At 39.2% G+C, this 19,694-nt stretch overlaps 1 protein-coding gene and 1 long non-coding RNA gene across 5 annotated transcripts; one reads left to right on the plus strand and one right to left on the minus strand.

Annotated features, from left to right (window-relative positions):
• Positions 1-1,130: 1,130 nt before the first annotated feature.
• Positions 1,131-19,308, minus strand: dennd2c (DENN/MADD domain containing 2C). 3 transcript variants are annotated; one of them, XM_067527592.1, is made up of 19 exons: positions 18,970-19,308; positions 15,171-16,294; positions 13,163-13,287; positions 12,079-12,161; positions 11,750-11,908; positions 10,772-10,850; positions 10,495-10,539; positions 9,413-9,597; positions 8,872-8,981; positions 7,900-7,969; positions 7,452-7,529; positions 6,946-7,086; positions 6,375-6,523; positions 5,083-5,260; positions 4,853-4,894; positions 4,123-4,231; positions 2,629-2,871; positions 2,037-2,123; positions 1,131-1,946 (listed from the first exon to the last, which is right to left on the minus strand). In XM_067527592.1, the coding sequence occupies exons 2-19, from the start codon at positions 16,064-16,066 to the stop codon at positions 1,915-1,917; spliced, it is 2,811 nt and encodes a 936-aa protein (XP_067383693.1). In that variant the 5' UTR covers positions 16,067-16,294; positions 18,970-19,308; the 3' UTR covers positions 1,131-1,914. The 3 variants fall into 3 exon arrangements, with proteins under 3 accessions (XP_067383693.1, XP_067383691.1, XP_067383692.1); XM_067527590.1 differs by having other exon boundaries at positions 9,413-9,600; XM_067527591.1 differs by lacking the exon at positions 18,970-19,308 and adding an exon at positions 16,704-16,853 and having other exon boundaries at positions 9,413-9,600.
• Positions 2,771-4,989, plus strand: LOC137139819 (uncharacterized). 2 transcript variants are annotated; one of them, XR_010916399.1, is made up of 4 exons: positions 2,771-2,905; positions 3,100-3,149; positions 3,959-4,253; positions 4,880-4,989. It is a non-coding gene; the product is annotated as an uncharacterized lncRNA (long non-coding RNA). The 2 variants fall into 2 exon arrangements; XR_010916398.1 differs by having other exon boundaries at positions 4,175-4,253.
• Positions 19,309-19,694: the final 386 nt, after the last annotated feature.

Here is a 19,694-nt window from a genome sequence, read left to right on the forward strand (position 1 = left end):
CTTTCTACTGTTGTACAGGGCCACGATAGACAAACAAAAACAAATTTGAAATATTTAATTGGCCTCAGAATCTGTTTGGTCACCTTCGCTATGCGTTGTGGATTCAATTTAAACTAGAGAAAAAAAGCTATTTTGCCCATCAATCTACATTCAGCGTTCCATAATGACAAACAGAAAACAGGTTTGTTTTTAGATTTTTGTAAATGTATTATAAATCAAAACAGATTTCTCGGAGGAAGTGTGGAGTGTGGTCAGGTGCATCCTGCTTGTTTTCATTTTCCCTTTTCCAGAACTTGATTGGATTTCACCTGCGATTACCTGCATTGATTGGAAACAGTTTAGACACACAATTGTGTATTAACTGTCCCCAAATTCTTATTGAATATCAGGGCAAATGGCTATAATGTCTCTAGATCTCACCATCATTTTATTGCTGAGGCAAAAATCCGGACAAGCATATAACAGCATTTCAGGTTGCCCCCTGGCCACACTTTAGACTGCCAGCACCTGTTAATATTTTAATACATTAAAAGATGAAAATATGTTTTAACTTTATGATTATGGGTTATATCATGTAGATTGATATGCTAAAAGAAATAAAATTATAGTGATACTTTCTGAAATAACAGTTTTTGTACTGATGAGCAGCTCATTAGATCAAACTACTCTGCCCATCAGAACAAACACACAAATGCTTTCAATGATTCCCTCGACAAAACATGTGAAGGCTAAAGCATAAAATTTGGTTGAACTTTAAAACAATAGGATTTTTTCGTTTAAGCAAAAGAGTCAGCTTGTTCTTTTGAAATGTTATTTCCTTATTGCAAATTTCCCTATTTAGCTGGTTGGTCGTTTCTATTAAGAAGGCTAAAACACTGTACAGTCAAACAATTGCTGAAGTATTTCCTCCTGTTCAGAAATCTATTAATAATACAGAATGTTTATTTCAACTTAGAAGATGACAAAATCCACACTTCACCGTGCAAAATATTACCTACAAAAGAAAACCCGTTTCAGTGCTCTTAGAGGTACCGAACCCTAACGACTGCCAGACAAACTACAGTCATGCAGAGTTGCTCCGCAACTCAGTTTACAAGCCATTTGTTGGCATAGTCACGAATTAAACACCATCCTTGGGAACCCATTTATTTAAAAAGTATACAGACACATGCTTTAATACAAAAATATTTCAAATACTGTACACTGGTTGTCAACATTGTGCAAAATATAGAATAAAATGTACAACTCCAGTTAACAGGGGCAGAGAGCTACGGACAAAAGACAAACTGATTTAATTGCTTTACAATGTATATACGTATTTAGAATAGTTGAACCTGAATTTAAACACTGATCCCAGACCAGATGTTCTGATCGGAAATCACTAACCTGCACTTAATTTGAAAAGACAGAAAAGTAAACTGTTTTTTTCCCCTCTTTCTGCTGAAAAGATGTCATTTTTTGTGTGTTTTAAACATGCATCTAATTGTAACCACACAGTATTTTCAGTTAGATGTAGTTACAAAGGATTGAAATGCAACAAGTTGCATTTATTATAAAATGCTTTTTTTTGTTCAGTAGAACTGAGAAGTCTTCCTAGTAAACATGTTTTCATTCAAAAAGAAAAACTACATAGTTAAAAGTACACAATCAGGCTGATACTGAGGTTAATTAGCTGGAATGTGTTTTTTTTTTAAGGTTTCCATACTTTGTCCTCAAGGCTTCTTAAAATAAGGCTAGAAAAAAAAAATGTAAGAAGTGTTTCCAGTTTTTCTCCTATGAAACGTTATAGTCCGACTCTTCACTGTCTCACTCGCATCCAGACACAAGACTTTCACCCACATTCAGCTATTCCAGCAGCAACAAGTATTGTTTTTAATCACAAAGTCTCTCCTTTAAAAGCCAGGCTGTTGGATCCTATTTCATTTGTAGGAGCTTCATCTTGTTTCCTAAAAATAAAGGAAGGGGGAGAGAATCAGTTGGCTGTTGGAACTTTAAAATGTAAAAGTGAAATAGTCGGATGGTAGAACAGCACTTACCCAGTCCTTTAAGAAATTTGTTTACACCACTTGGCTCCGGCTCAGGGTACGAGTCCACATACTCGGCCACTCTGACTTCAAAGAGACCTGAGACAGAATATGTGCAGCAGTAGAAACTTTAATTAAAATAAAACAATCTTTAGACTTTCTTTATATTTAACTATTCTTTTGTTTGCATCCAAAGAATAATCAAAGTCACCCCATTACCTTACAGGTCATATGCCTCGTTTACTAAACAGTACATTTAATAGATTATGTGGAAATGTATAACTTAGAAATTTTGTTAGGATGATGTTTAATGTTTTTATACTGAAGGTTCTCCACAAAAATCAGAACTAGAATGGTGTCAAAAGATCATGTGGATAGGTTGAATATTGTTATTTTTGCCATTTTCCTTTTTGTTGTAGCTTAAGAAGCAACATAAAAGATTCTCAAGGTAACACTCATTAATATTTCTATTGAACTTGTGAAAGTATCTGAACTGTGTCACAACTTTTGTTTTGTCAACATTAATAGGAACAGAGAAAACAGTTCAAATTATACACAATTAGCAGTTTGATAATGCCATGTCTGTTATCTTTAAATGTGTTACCTCTTCCTCCTCCCTTTCGCAGCTCTTTGTCCTGAATAAAGCCAGCAAACATCTGTGTGTCCATGAAGAGCTGCAGGAACTGGCGGACTCCTTTGGAGGGATGAGCTTTGCGGAAGTTATCACGCTGGAGCTCTCTGCTTCCGTTGGAGGACTCGACCATATGGAAAGGATAGTGACCAACTAGCTCCACGAAGAACCGCACAAAACCCTCCGACACCAGAGAGCTGAGGTCGGCATGCTGGCCTGGGCGGGTCACATTTTGGATGAAGACAAACGGGTTAATAACAGATCTATTTCTTTCATAAGTACTACTACAGACTCAATTTAAATTAAGGAAGGACTAACAACCTGGTCTTACTACAGTATAGAGATTACAATATGCATGTGATGATGTTCATAACACTTCCTGTTTTCCCACATTGGCCGTGATGCTCACCGAGAAGGTAAATATCCCTCTTTTTGTTCACACAGACAAAGTGTCACTCTGCTGCAGTTCAGCATTTTGCAGATCTCCTATTGTGGTAAGTAAAAGCTACAACATGTAATTAAAGTCACCACAAGATTGAGACCAAATCCATTAATTAAAGGTGTTGTACTAAAATTTAAGGTGGTGCTCATGCAGTTGAAAGCTGCCAATACACTCTCAGCAGCTGTAGCTGTGTTGCTAGCTAATGTTAACTAATACTAAGTTATCCAAGTGTGCAGTACGTTCTCTTAAATGAGCATAACCTCTAACATTTCATCAGAATGGATGTTTCTAATGCTAGTTCTGTTGCCTTAACTCTCCCCCATGCGTATGTGTTGCTACACTGCTGCATTCACACAGTGCAGAATAAAGCTTCCTCATCTGCCAAAGAGTGATTTACAACACAATACGAAAAAGCACAATATAAAACGATAGGCGTTCTTCCCTTGTCACCTGATATACTATACACAGTTACATTGCACAGCCCTAATACATACTCAATTTAACTTTGTGGGACTACAGATGCTACATGAGTCTCTGCTAAACTTTAAAGTGCATTTATTTCAACAAACGAGGACTTTTACAACGTGATTTTGTTCTTGGTTAAATGCAGCATGGCCACTCTGAGAGCGGGATAAGTTACAGTGTTCAAGACTTTTTGTCATGTACACACACAGACAGTTTAATGTTGTATTAATACTGACTCAAAAATCCATAAGAAATCCTCTAAAGACGTGTTTACAGTACATCATAGGTTTAGAATTGAAACGTCCTTGCACAAGTAATTTGATAATTATCGTTTTAAACAACAACAATGCCCTGAACATCTCATTAGTTGACTAGTTGAATTTGTGGTGTCTGCAGGTAATCAGCACTGCAGGCATGTTGTGCAACTGGCAATTCTAGATACGGCCTGATCACAGATTCAACAAAAAGAAAAAGGTTATGTTACGCTGTTGGAAAACAGGAGCTGCAAATTTTCTTTAGCACTACAGATCTGGTGATGTGGAGACCTGTCAAGGACCAACCTTCACATGTTTCCCCAGCCTCCTCTCTCAGGATACCTTCCCTCTCTTCTAGGATCTGCTGCAGTGCTGCCTGAAGTTTACTGGGCAGGATACAGTCTTCGTCACCGAGCTGTCAGACAACACAAGAAAAGGTCACAATATCATTATTGTGACAGAATACAATACTCTTACTGAGAATTTGTTTTCCAATACTGGCAAATGTGCTTCTGACTAAAAATAGGAAAATTTTTCATGCATTGCTCTGGGATTGATAAATGTCACCATAGATTATCATTGAATCAGGTCGTCAAAAATAACCACAAAGTATTTTCGAAAATAACTCCTTTCAAATTCACCTTCCTGGACCATAGACACAAAGGGTGTACAATCCAAATATCACACCTACACTTTGTTTCTTTGGTGCTGAAGGGGAAAGCTGCCAGCATTATTATAATTACATCTGTTCATGTTTCACCTCAATTAACAATGATTAAAGGGACTAAATGAAATATAAAATAAATAAGATACCATTAACTGAATAGACTGGAAATTAACTGTTGAATAAAAAAGGTGAAGTTCTGAACGAGCTGCAAAACAGCCTCGTGTTTGACATTTCTTTTGCCTCATTTCATCCGTGCAGTGTTTAAGTCATCCTCAAACTTCTCTGCATGTAAATATGAGACAAGTGTAAACAAAGCCATATTTCGTACCGGGACCACACCTGTCATTATACAACACGATGTGTACAAACCTGAATAACAAACTTGTCTGCACACAGATCCACAATGAGCACCTGGGAAGATAGAAGAAAGAGTGCCGGTTTCCAACTGTGTGACTTTTGCAAAAAGAAAATATCAAAATATAAATAAATGCCTGCATATGTTTCATAAACTGTCTGAATGCCATAATGACTATTTCAGAATATACAGTGAATATACTGCCAGAATGTTACTAAAACAAGGAAACAGAATTCAGACTGACCTCCTCAATGGGCAGCTCCAGCAGCTGTGGCAGGCAAGGTGCCAGCACCCCAATGAGGAAGGGGGTGGGGGAGCAGCTGATGTCCAGCATGCTGGCTGGTAACACGGGCACAAATGTGTGCTGCCAGGTAAACGGGTACAGCAGGGCCAGTGCTGCGTGGCTACACCGAGACAACACACTGCAGTAAAGATTGGGAAAGGAAAGATTTAACACTTTTGACTTTACACAGATCAGATAACACAAGATATCAAATACAAATACATGTCAGGTTACCTCTTATTCTCCACCACATTTTTCCAGTTTGAGTTTTCACAGAACAGTACTATACTTGTATGTTAAAGTCTCGAGAAATCCTACTTATCTATGGTAAACACTTTCTGGTGACACTTTGTCAGTTGCCTACATACTGTGAAACACCACTTCCTTCTGATTGTTCAATTTCTGCAGCTACATTTTTTTCCCCTTCAGTGGGAAATGCTGTGTCAAGCTCAGCATTCTTTCCAAAGCACACTAGACTTGTAACCGTTCCCTGTTGTCTTCTTGATTTAAAAAGTGACAAGTCATTCATCATTGTTCTTAAGGTTCCTGGCTCAGCTTCTCTTATAGTCAGCAAGACAAACAACTCTCAACCCAGCTATTTTAGGAACTAATCCAATTTCTCAACTACATATAATAATTAAGTCAATCAAATACTTTTAAAAACTTTTTGAACCTTTTTACTTTTAGACTACTTGTAACATGTTAACTGTTGTATATGAGTCCATCACAACTTCTAAGTTGTTGATTTAGACACTGTGCTCAACATTGTTAAACAGATATTCCTTAGGCACGTGGAAAATTATGTCACCTATATTTTGCACTCATAGATTTTCATCAGTGTCTAATAAGCATATAACTATTTAAATTAGTAGTACAACTAGTAGTACAACTAGTAACAAATAAAAAGTTTTACAAAATCCAGGATAGATTATCTGTTAAATGCTATATTCTTGTGTTTTGCAAGACTTGTTTTTATTGTAGCTATGTGCATTGTATTGAGACAGTGTACTGTAAGTGATATTGCCTGTACAAATAAATTTGACCTAGCTTGCCACTGAGACTCTGCCACAGCTTGAACCAGCAGATTAAGGCCAAAGTACACACAGATAATACTTGCACTGGGTCTGCGTGACGTAAATGTAAGCAGCTATAGCTGGCACACATCACGAGGGACAGAGGCTAAATTATCTACCTTGGATATTTTCAAATGGCTAAGTGGCCCTGCAGTGTTTAGTGTGTCACCACAGATGTACCTGAGTTTATCAGCGATGAAGATGACCCTCCTCTCAAGCAGAAGGGAAGCGAAGACCTGCAGAAGTTTCCCGACACTGAGACACTGCAAAAGACTGTCAAAGTCCACATGCTCTAATCTGGAGTCCACTGGTCGACACAAAGTCAGTACCTGGCAACGAAACGAGCACATGGACTTATTTACAATGAAAGCCTAGACGCGTTATATGAGCAAAAACGTTCTACATACACGAGTGTTGCTTAGGACAATGGGCTGGTAGAATATGTTTAGAGCCGCAGAAGTTAAAACTTAAGCCACCTCAGAAGAAATTTGTGATTTTTGCCAATTTTTTTTTTTTAAATGGGAGTGGTCATTACTTCACTTATTTAGAGTCCATAAACAGTAATGACTAAACTGATTACAGTTGACTGTTACAACATACAATATATAGCTGCCCCAACACGAACCCTTCAAAGCTGAAGTAGCTTATCCCTTTTGTTTGCACAGACTCTAAGGCACAGAGTCTGCAGAAAGGAGTATTTAGGAGGAACAAAACTACTAATTAACATTTCCTCTTTTGGTTTCAAGGTTACCTCATTCCCAGAGCCAGGGAGGAAGCTCTTGATATTTACTGTGCGTCCGGGGGCTGGAAATGGGGCCTCCATCACACTACGCATAAAAGGGTAAACCAGCGCTGGGGAAATCTCCCTGCGTCTCTCAACCTCCTCCAGAATCTGGACAGACAGAGCCATACAAATCAGTGTGTGTGTTTGCGTGTGTCCTAAAGGAACTAGCATTGATTAAAGTCTAAATATTAGAGCGGAGGGAGCGCTCCATGTAATTGCACTTTTTTTCCTGGCCTTCTTCTTCAGTTTTTAGAATAACTCAGCCAAGTGCAAAATGGGTGGGCCACAGATACATGCATGCAACTTCTTTATTTGGAAAACACACCCAGTGAGTGTTCAAGAGTCTCTTCTAGTGTAACCTCATTCCATCCCAGTAACACAGCTTCACCCACTTCCAAGAGTATTCGCACTGAATCTTTGCAAATCCTGCTCCGTTCATCTCGCTATAAAAAAGGTTGGTATGGCAACGTTACCTTTGCAAACAGGTTGAAGCAGCCCAGCTTGCTGACAATACAGTGCACCTCAGGAAGCCTCTTCCCTTTTCCACTGGGCTTAAAGACAAACATATGGTTTCATATGTCACAAAGCAGGTAATGGGATATCTATGACACCACAAAATAAATCAATTATAAATATATCTAAATAGACCACAATCAGGGCTACAACATGAAGATCCTCTTTACTATTACAATTTTTAGTTGTGAGGCGAGAGAATAGCAAAAAGGGGAAAATGATGAAATTCTTCTTGCACTTTGTCATTGATTCATTACTGGTATGGTTTGTGATTCACAAGTACTGAGTCACATCTCCTCCGAGATGTTGAGTAAGCACATGGCGGGATGCCACATCAACACAGACACACAAACACATGAGCTTTGAGTCACTGATTCAGGCACAAATGTTTAACTTATCCTCACTTACCAGGATCTTACGGCAGTAACAAAACCAGCGGCTGCCGTCTTCTCCGGTCAGGACAAAGGAGAAGGTCTCACTGAAAACATGGGAAACAAGATTCAGCATATAAACACCAATGCATTGCTTATATCCAGTTATTTAAGAACATTTTTCGCAAACATAAGAATGTAAAAATCATTATTCTTCATCTAAAAATGAAAAACCCTAATGAAAACTAGCTCTAGGGAAAGAAGCATAGAAAAAGAAGGTAAATTGATAGGTATGTCTATTTATACCACAGAAAGTTTTTATTGTTTTAAAGGCAGGGGAGAAATGTCTTTAAAAGAGCTGAGATCACAACAACTCTTAACAATTAACCAAAATCAAGTGGGGGAAAAAACAACAATGCCCAGTGCCTCTTAGCGCTCAAAGATTTAATTAGAGCAGATGAAACTTTAATCATCCCCGTGGGTAATTTGGATTGTTTTTGCTGACAGTTGAGAACACACACACACACACACACACACACACACACACACACACACACACACACACACACACACACACACACACACACACACACACACACACACACACACACACACACACACACACACACACACACACACACACACACACACACACACACACACACACACACACACACACACACACACACACACACACACACACACACACACACACACACACACACACACACACACACACACACACACACACACACACACACACACACACACACACACACAATTGGTGAGCACTGAAAATTCCAGTGATGAAACTAAATTAAACCCTGTATGGATAAAAACAACTATATTTTTTAAAGAATGTGGATGTTGTGTATAACAAAAACAAAACAAGAAACAAAGGAAGTGATAGTATGAAAAAAAAACATCGTGTTTACCACATCACTGTCTTGGGCAGCATTCAGTACATGTAGCAGGCTGATAAAAATATTACTGTAGTGTGTGAGCTCACCTTGGCATGTCTGCGGTAGGTTGCCAGTCCTGTGAATCAGGAAAGCAGAACTTAGGAATGACCTTGAGTTGATCCTCAGCCTCTCTGGAGATCCGGGAGGACTTCTCAAACTGAAACAGAAGGACATCATTACAGCAACAGCTCTCCAACTGACATCCTTCAAGTGATTTTATTTTGGACATGGGGTGAAATAACTGGTCATTTTATTGCAATATAATGTGATTCTATGGAAATCATTCAAAAAAGTAACTACAAAATAAGAAGGAGTCATAGAAGGTTCAATTCTCTAGCATATTTAAGTACCAGAGATAAAACGTTTTGCTGACCGATGGCTAGATTTTATTTATTTAAAGTTGTACAGTATTTTAAAACATTTACTGTATGCAGTAAAAGGAACTACCTTTCACAAGAGCCCTTAACTTATGCAATCCTGTTAAAAATCCCCAGCAGAAAGACTTCTCGTTACAGATAAGAATCAACTTCCCTTAATTCTAACATAAAACACTTAAATGTAAAATCTTGACAAGGTTTTTTTCCCCACCATTTTGGGGAACTGCTGTGTAATTTCTGGAGAGTAGAGGTTTCCTGATGACCCTTTTCTCAGCGACACCACTACGAAGATTTGGAAAAGCTGCTGCTGCTGCAGCTGGATCAGGTCTCTCTCCAGGGTACGGTAGCCTGGTCGACGTTTCAGTGTAGACTGGACGTAAACTGATCTCCTGGAACCTGCTGGACACCACATAGTCAGATGATATGTCAATGCTTGCTCTGGGACATGGCTAATCCAGCACAGTAGGGCAATATGAAGAATGAGGTTACTGGATCACTAAATACATGGGATCTGATGGTGTATTTCTCAACAGCAGTGTTACTTTGTCACAGTTTGTTACACATTTATAAATGTTGCTTAAACATGGATTTGGTTTGTGTAACTTCACTGTTGAGGCTAAACTGAAATTACAGTTCACCAATCACAGAACTTTGGAACCGAACGATACAACAATACACAATTATTTGACCGATTCACAGAAAACCTGGCGCAGACATTTATAGTAGCCGGATGATTGAGTTGTTATTAAATTGTCAGCACCATCATTAAGTTGAATACTAAGACTAAACATGTCAATTTGCAAAGGTTAACATGTTAAGGTGCTAAATAAAGATAGTGAACATAGTAAACAACGCAGAGCAAAAATATTCGTTTTTACATTTAGAACGTGAATATCTGAGGCACGCTAACTTTTGCTAGTACAGTGTTGATGGCATGGCTGAATCAAATATTCATGTCATTGCCTTCCAAATATCAGAAAACACACTGGTTTACAGTATATTCACAGCACAGTATATACACTTTAAGTAGGTACAATATATACAGCTCAAAATAACAGTGAAAATTATCAATGTGAGGAGACATTTGTAAGTAATAACATAACAAATGGATATGATAGTCTTGATGGCTCATTCCTAATAGGGCTAACTATTTTCCTATTATGTTTGTATTGCACTTGATTAATAAAGGCTGACAGAAGGATTTCCTACTTCATATATGTATACGTACACCCAAACTTTTAATCTACAAAACACACTTGGGATAAAAGGACATCACACATGGTATGTTGATACCTTTGGTGTTGTCCTCAGGGTCACTTTCTGTCCCACTGGTCTCCTCTGCAGATATGAATTAAAGAAGGGGGATTAGGCAGAAGCAGAAGAATGGAAATGACTTGTGAAGGAATAATCAGATGCAGACAGTCAGTCTTTGTTTTATAATCAGGGGCTTTGCTTACTGCAGCTGGCCTTGCGTGTAACATCAAAAGCTGTGTATTTCCACCAAGAGGCTAAACTTAATCTTACTGAACTGTTGATGTATATGACATTTGGGCATACGTGCGTGTCTTACCTCGCACTGACACAGCCTGGCTCTTCGTTTTCTTCCTCCCTCGCTTGTCATCAAAGATGGTTTCAATTTTGTTAACGTACTGTGATGTACAACACACAGGTACTTGTCACCACCATAATTTCACATCCATTATATAACCATTATTACATGGAATCATGAGCAGCCACTAAGTACATAATTATATAATACATTTTAAGCATGTTCACCCCTTCGGTCCTGCATTTTTCTGTTAATGCATTGAATGAACACAGTTGACTTTTTCATAGTGGACTTGTCAGGAAACTCAAACTTATCTTTAAGAGGAAGTACAGAAGACTGTCCGTTGAGGAGGCGAACTTGTATGACAGTGTAACTAGAAACTAGAACCTTCCTACTAAGATTAAGGCACTGTTATTAAGCAGAAACAAGTGTTGTGACTGACCCTTTTTGGAGTTTTCAAGTAAATCTTACTATTTAAATGTCCTGTACATTCTAAATGATCATTTTAAAGTTACATAAACTAAATAGAAATAACCAGGTAATGATGAAATACCATCCAAAAATCACCTTGTTTATTTGGTAAACCTGCAGTCATGTGGGTTTTGAAGCTATATTTAATTTCTGCTTGTTTCCTTTACCGCTACTGTATGTCAATAAGTTGGTTTTCGTACTATACCTCATTGTTAGAGTCCCTCCCTGTCCACAGTCTTCCCACTGCCACAAGTTGTAGGTTTGAATGCATGCGTTCTGTTTGAATTTTAATGAAGCAGTCGAACATGTTGCTCTACCACTATCTATTTTGTTTCAGCGTTTTGTCCTTCCTGCTCAACAAAACACCACCCCTTTTTTTGTTTCCAGCGTAACATGACAAAGTACACAGCATACCATTGTACTGCCGTATGGAAAACATAAAAAGAAAATAAATAAAAACCTCAGTCAACCATTCCATATATATAATGGATCTGAAATCTGAAAAACACAAGATTCAACTACATTTACCTGAGGTGTCCTCTGCGTTTTTTGAGTGCTTGTATACTGGGGTGTAGCTACTTTGGGAGTATCTGTAATATTTGAAGATTTGGATGCTGTTAGGGCTTGGAACCCCGTCCTCTCCACTCTGGTAGCATAGCCTTGCAACGTTTGGGGTTTAGGAGGCAGCTGGAAGACAGTTATCACTTGGTAAATTGGTTTTAGATAATCACATGCTAGGAAATTAATATCTTCCTTGTTCCTCCCTTACAAACTCAGCTAGGCTGGGATCATTTAATACATTCATATAGATCTTCCGTAGTGTGAGAGGGAGACATAAATGGGACATCTTTCATTACCTTTGGGGCTGGAGGCCTAGACATAGGGAGACACATAGGGGAGAGCTTGACATCCTCATAGGGGCTCTCTCTGGCCACTTCACCTAAAGTAATGAAAGCGAGATGGTAAAGATTAGATAGGCCGCCTGGATGTTTTATAGGCTGTATACAGTGAAACATTTCACTAGCTTTGCTGTTATATCACTAATTTAGTGGGATGTCGGTTATGGATGAAAAAAATTCAGACTTTCCACATCCATACTGAACCACGATTTAGTCTCATTTTTGTGTTTTATATTTGCGTTTCGATAATTTACTTTAAGTGACATTTTAAACCTATCAATTGCAAAATAACTATTCAATAGATATTGACACAAATACATTTCACGGCAGAGGTTAGACACAGGGTGGTCGAACCTCTGCCACTGGAGTTCAGTTAACAGCAATACAGAATTCCTGCACTTTTGTAAGAACTTCTTGTGAACAAGGGAACATTAGGTGGCAGTTAACACAATTGTATCAACTGACAACTGAGCAGAAGTGGCCCTATATCAAACAAACAACCCCACTTTTTGCTAAGGAAAAACATTTCTTTTTTCAAACCATACACTATGCATAAAACAAAACAAATCAACCAGTGCATATATGTCACGTAGGGACATATATGCACTGGTTGGATAATCCAGACTATCTGCAATTGCAAGTCATCTAATAATACCATCACTGTCTTGTAGACACACCAAAATACTTGACAAAAATTGTAGAATGAGCGTCAGAAAACAGGGATCTTTTTTGTTGGCATACTTCTCTGCTTTTGTGATTTTTCCCAGATTAGTTAATTGGTGCCTGTCCAGTGCTATACATCACAGCTCTTTAACAGGCTCTGTTATAATAACATAATAAGTTGTAAATGATGCATTTAATAGAACTTAACTTGCACCTAATGGTCTTCATGACTTCCTGTCTTTGTCTTTCTAAAAGGCACTACATTGAGGAAACTGAAAGAAATGACTGCGTGACATTTAGTGTAATGATCAAGAGCTCTGCAAGTTCATTCTCAGTCAGCTTCACCTTCAGCATTTATGACAAAGGAACTCTGACTTACAGACAATGTCCTCGTAAATATTATCGTCAGAGTAGGCGTGGTAAAGGCCTGAGTTCCTGGCCTCACGTTCTGGCAGCTCTTGCTTCACAGTGAGATGAGCTGCATCCTCATACTCAAAGGACTTCCTATGGTAGAAAGGAAAGGGAACACCGTTAGAAAAAGGGGCCTGGATACTGTCCTAAAGACAGCCACTATAACCATCTTATTCACTCCATTGCCTTATGTTCACTAATAAATTCCTGATGTGGATGTCTAAAGGAAGTGTGATAAACATATCAGTTGGTACTGGCACAATATTTGTCAGAATGAAAATTAGGACACTGCTAGGTGAACTTTCCTTCTCTGAAAGCCTTAAAAAAACAAAACAAACAGCTATTGTTAAGTTATTAGTTTACATTACCCCTCAGAGTTTAAATGTATGTCTGATTTTAGTAGCTTCTCAAAGGCATTTAATGAACTGTGGTGTGAGTCATGCTCAGTGTGACATAATGCCCAGCCCCATGGAGGTATTTTTTAATGTACAGGGATTAATGGCAGCTGAAAAGGAGGCTTGTTCAACTGATCATCATGCTCAGAAATGACAGGAAGAATGAAAGACTGGAGATCAAAGACCTTATTTTGACCAACTGAAATCAAAAGGGCTCACACAACTTACATCAATACTGTATAATAGTATAATGAGAAGATTTGGGCAAAATTAAAAAGTCGATGTTTTGACTGAATTTAAGAGCACAGCTAATCAGTCCCTCAAGGAGGTTGCACGCCTTTATTTTAATGCACCTAAAATGCTGGACTTTAAAAAAATAATCACTAGAAGGTCACACTGAAACCATGTGGGATTTAATTAACTGTCACGATAATGACATTGCAACTTCCTGGAGAGACTTGCTAATAGAATAAAGCTACTTAAAGGAAGTACGTTATCTAAGAAACAGACCACCATGCTCACAATTACAGGATAATAGGGCAGTAAATCTTCCCTTTATTGCCAAGGATTCTCTTACATCATTACGTCACACATTATCATTAGTCGCAGTACTGCATTACAAAAGGCGTTTCTGCATTTCAGCCAAACCCAACAGGTGTAGATGAGGTAAATAATAGCTACATATACCTGATAATTTGGCAGCTGAGAGTGTACACACAACACAAGTCCTCTCCTAAATCATGAGAAACTAATGATTACTGGTTTAAGGCTTTGACTATGTGACTAAAAGCAAATAAAAGGAGTGTTTACTTTATTTCTGTGATCTCTGACAGAATAAAAAAGCTGCGTGAGAATTGCACAAGTGTCTATAGGTTAGCAATGATGGCTCAATGATATGGTTTGTGGTGCAGTGTCTATGCAACATTTGCTAACATTAGCCACAATAAACTACTAGTCATACCACACCAAGAAAGGCTGCAACTGCACAACCTCCGACTTTACTAGTGAAAGCTAGTTTGATTTTGAAACTTGAGACTTGCTTTAAAAAACAAGCTGTAAAGATCTTAACACTATACAGTTTTCTTTAAATTGTATAATTCAAAGTGATGTCACCTCATCAGTTCTGAGCTGAATGTGTGCATTGGCTACACAGTTATGTTTTGTTTAGCTCTGTGTAAATGGGACACAGAGGGTGTGTGCATGCCTATACATTTTGACCCTGGACCCCTGGCTGCTCGGGAACTAGGCCACATCCAGACAATAGAAAACAATGCTAACAGATGTCATGTGACATCATAAATGGACCCAGGCCAGCAATTAGATTCTGACAGTACCCTCCCCAAAGCTCCCCTAAAAACATTTCTTTAGAGCTGTGAGTCCAAAGCAAAGTCGTGTCCTGTTTTCTTCAAAAACATACAGAAATTCATATGTAGGGAAGCACAGCAAGATATTCCACTTTACATCCACTTCATTTGTTTAAATCTGACATCTTTGAGGTCATTGAACATATATACTTCAAACAATGTCTACTGACAAAACAAATCAGTCATTTGTACTCTATCAGTGCTCACATTAACCTACCTGTTCTTTTTATGTCTTGAAAGCCCCTCACTCTTTGCAACCGGACAAGGAGGAGGTGGGAAACTAGGTGGGTGGGCCGCCCTCTTTACGTTGGAGTGGTTGTTGTGAGGGGATCTGCTGTCCCATTGCATCATGTGCCCAGTGTTGTTGCTGTTGGCTCCCCGATACTTGAATGTTCGCTGAGGTTTTGGCGGAGGCGGAGCTTCACCTGAAGACTGCCTGCCTTTCTCCCAAAGAAGTCTGTCTCCCTCAAGCCTACGCCAGAAACCCCGTGAAGTGTAGAAATTGCCCGCAGGCATGTCTTCATTGTCATCAGTCGAAAGAGGTAGAGATTTTGAAAGAATTTCAACACCCAAAATACGATCTATTTTTTGGTCACTATTAGGAGTGAAGGTTTGTTTGCTTGTAGAGTTAGCAGTGTTTGCCTCACCGATGGGAGATGCAAATATTTGGGCTGCAAGTGGTTTATGTCTCGGGGATGTGGTTGAAAATTCAGTGGAACATTTCTGCAAAGGTTCCGACTTCCTACCAGCTTTGCCATGTCCAGCTTGTGCAGGAGATTCCCGAAAATCTAAGCCCATGCTCTTAGGTTTTGGGAGGCTCGCTTTTGTGTGAAATCCCCCTCTCAATTTGTCATTAGGGCATCCGTTGGCCAAGAAATCCCCAGACAGAGTTCTGGATATAATCGGAGGATGCGCTTTCACCCCAGCATCCTGGCTGCTGCCTTGCTGACTGCGACCTTCCCACTGACAGATTTTCTCCCTGATGTTAATGCCCCGCTCATGGGAAGGGGGCCTCCCTGACTGCCGATCCTGCCAGGCCAAGGGGGCCTCTTTCTGCAGGCGATCAATCTCACCACCCCCTCGCCTGCCCTGCTCCAGCCTCAGAGCCAGCATGTTGAGAGGGGGCAAGTGTTAGCTCCCTCTCAATTTTTCATAAGTGGATGCATTGGGGAATTCCTTTCAAACATAGTCCCCCCCCAAAAAAAATCCATGTAATCTTGTATTAATTCAGAAAATGATCAGCAAAAACTGGAGCACCCCGGTGTTGGTGTGTAGCTGTCTTTGTGTGTCTTCATGCGCTAGTAGAGTGCCATTTTACCCCTGGCTTCTTTAGCAAACAACCTAAAAAAAAAAAGACAAAACAATAATTTTTTATCAATTATTCTGCTTTTAAAACCATTGTCAGGTAACACTCGAGACTCAAAGGGACAGAGATGACACAGAAAGAGTTCATTTTAAAGCAACACAATTCTTAAGTTGTCTACAAGGTGTAGACATGGACAGGCACCTGTCAAGATGGACAAGCTCCTGTTAGGATTTTCCAAACAAACACCAAAAAAACCAAACAAAAAAAAAAAAACAGTGACAGCACCAAAGTTGCCACTGCCACTTTCTGCTGCTGTGTGTCCGCTTGGTCCTGAGGAATTCCAAAGTTTCACATCCAAGACAGATATGGACAAATAAAAAATATCAATGATACAATGAAGCAATAAATCTAAATTTATTGTTAGCAAATGTGCCTTTTATATACCTAGAAATTGCAGATTTTTAGGTCAAGTCACATGGATGTGAAGAATTTGATGATTTCTTTTAATCCTTTGGTGATTCAAAGACGTTTTAACCACACTTCTCTATGTAGTGGAATAATCATCAGACAGTTGAGCCATTTCTCGGAAGCCAGGTGAAAATTTACACAACTGTAGAGAGATTAACTAAGACCTCTGTGCCATAAACACTATAATCTAAAGCTTTGCTCCATCTGATCATTGCTATCAAACACTGGCAGAGTTGATTCTGCAAGTCTGTTCTGCTAAGGCATACTGCCGGACTCATATTCCCTAAGTTGACATCAACGTAGTCACTGTACACTCATGTTTAGCTGCTCCTGGCCCGCTGGAACTAAACCATTTGGACACGTCGACATCAGGACTGAGGCTGGGAAGAATCTGGAGAAGGAGAGACAGGGTAAAATTCCACTGCACAGCTCATGATTCTAATAACTCTATGAGCTGCATTCCTACAGAGCTGTATGGGGGGGGGGGGGGGTCAGGGAATGAATTTAACTGAGACAGTCACTCTGTCAGTCTTGCAAATGACGCTTTTGTTTGGTTTGACCTAAATTAAATGTGTGCACTGGAATGCTGTTCAATCTTTGCCAGACCATGCAGTGACAATGCGACTCCCAAACTTACCCACTAACATTATTTGTCCGTGTGCGGTATGTTGTACAGGAAGGCATGAGTTAGGTTTCCTGAGCTGCAGGAAGAAGGATCAGCAGACTGTCCATAATTATGGTGCAGAGAGATTTGCAACATTGCAACCACTGATTTGAGATATGTTTAGATGAACTACAGTCAACCTTTGTTATGGTTATTCAAATACTGAAAACTTCTAAAATATACTCACTATTTACAGCAACCTTTGCAAAGACATCTAAAACCATCAGCTCCGCCTTTTCCATGGCATACAGTTGGCCAGTGACACAAACTGTGAGGTGTTGTGATATGATAAAGTGCAAGGTGAGGCACTATCTAGTCCGCTGAGGTTAATAATTCTGTCATATCGGGACAAATGTATCTCTGTAATTTTGAGTGAAACTCACTGAATCATGCATGTAGGAACCAGACACAGGCCATAATTCTGAAATTCACCACCGTCACTTGGCTCCCAAATTAAACCTAATTGCACATACAGAACTACCACAAGACACCATCCCAACAAAGCCCGACATGACACGACATGTTTTAGGTGAGGTATATGACTGCGTTTAGTCATCACAAGTGACAGTTAAAGCTATAATAAAAGAAATGTGGGTTTGCTAAATGCCGGCACAAAAGGGCCACACAAAGATCAAGCTTGAACTGACTGATTCCTCACCAGCTATCATAACAGCTTCTGTGTCTCCCTCATTTAGTCATAGACCGCTTTATCATAACAAGTTCCATCACTTTGTGCAAGTCCTTGTTGACGGTTGTGAAGATCACTCAGCTAAAGTTGTTTCACATTCTTCCATAAATCAAAACAGCTTAGGCGAGATTTACATGTTTTCCGAGCCTATCACATTATGAAGAAAAATATGGCACTTGACATTTCTGTCTGAATGAATTAGTGGAATCTAAAGTTATTCACTAACTCAAGTGTTTTTGTCATGTTACTAATACCTGCAGATCATTTGAGTGTAGAAGTCACGACAGATTTATGGCCCAATGACTTTTATTCCTAGTAATAAAGCTGCATTATAAGACGTATACATGCAGAAAAATCCATGTGCCATAGTTTTTTTCCCCAAAACTCCATTAACAGAACGATATTTGAAATGTTCTACACTTCAAAAGCTACATAACATATGTACATATCTCACGTATTATAAAATGACAAAATGTCATAAGTCATCCACACTAGCTGCCTGGTTTGCGCTGATCTGCTCCAATCCCGACAGTGAAACCTTCCGAATAGTCTGTTGGGAGAGCGATAACACTTAGCTAGGCTAACGTTGCAGGAGTAACTTTGTCTATGCCTCTGAGAGTTTACACGGGCCAAAGAAAACACCGTTCCTTTTTTTTTTTTTTTTTTTTTTTAATTTAATAGTTTATTTTAGTTTACTGGGCGTTCGCCGATTTAAACAGCCGAATCTGTTGGCGCAAACATGGGCTTGATATTACCATTAAATTATGAACACATGTGTCGATAATGAAGCCAGTTTTGAACTAGTAATGTTTTCAGTACAGTTTTTGACTTATCACTAACGTTACCCCCCAACGTCACGTTACGGAAAAGAAACTTATTTTGCGACTTACCTTTCGTGGTCAAAGATGGCAATAAATATCCACGTTCTTTCCCCATTGTCCTTTGGGGAGATAGAATGAAACCCACAAATAAAATCCGCGTCGGCTCGCTCGCATCGTTCAGTTGGGAGAAGTTGGTCCGGGTTCAGGTTCAGGCTCACGTTGCTTCGGCCATATACAACCAGATGTTTTAAACTTAACAAATAAAGTTTAGAGGACTCAGAAAACGTGTCGCCAGTCCTAATGAAGGCAGACAACAGCAACAAAGAAAGTGGCCACAGACTAGAAAGACTAGAGCAACGCAAATCACTCCTCGTCCTCCTCCTAAGGACGCTCGTTCAAGCCATCCAGATAATATACTACTTCCGGTTTGAGCTTCCAAAATAAAAGTCTCTATTGACCTTGGGACACTTTTTTTATAACTTAAAACTCCACAAAACCATGTGTGGCAAACCATGCATCTGCATCGTTATCTTTAGTGTTTTCTCCATACAAGCACAGGTATAACATTTTTAAGGGTTATATGCACTTTGACTGCTAAAGGCAATGATCTTTCTTGAAAAAAACTGCAAAAAGTGTGCGTAAATAATTTTGACTTCCGTTCCGTACTCTGGTGATTCTGTCGAGTTTTACCTATCTGTGACTGTGAGAATGTTGCGTTGAATCCTGCAGAGCCAACAGTGAAGACGTCATCACATCAACTCCTGCAGCTGTCAACGATGAATAAATGCTGTTGT

The sequence above is a fragment of the Channa argus genome, chromosome 13 (genome assembly GCF_033026475.1).
Source record: "Channa argus isolate prfri chromosome 13, Channa argus male v1.0, whole genome shotgun sequence".
Taxonomy (NCBI): Eukaryota; Metazoa; Chordata; class Actinopteri; order Anabantiformes; family Channidae; genus Channa; species Channa argus.

Excerpts from the sequence above, each read along its gene's own strand:
- dennd2c (XM_067527590.1), bottom strand. The coding sequence starts at position 16,066 with ATGCTGGCTCTGAGGCTGGAGCAGGGCAGGCGAGGGGGTGGTGAGATT. Across the intron at positions 11,909-12,078 it reads CTAGGCCTCCAGCCCCAAAG|CTGCCTCCTAAACCCCAAAC; the intron begins GTAATGAAAGAT and ends ACTGTCTTCCAG. Across the intron at positions 1,947-2,036 it reads CAAATTTCTTAAAGGACTGG|GAAACAAGATGAAGCTCCTA; the intron begins GTAAGTGCTGTT and ends CTTTATTTTTAG.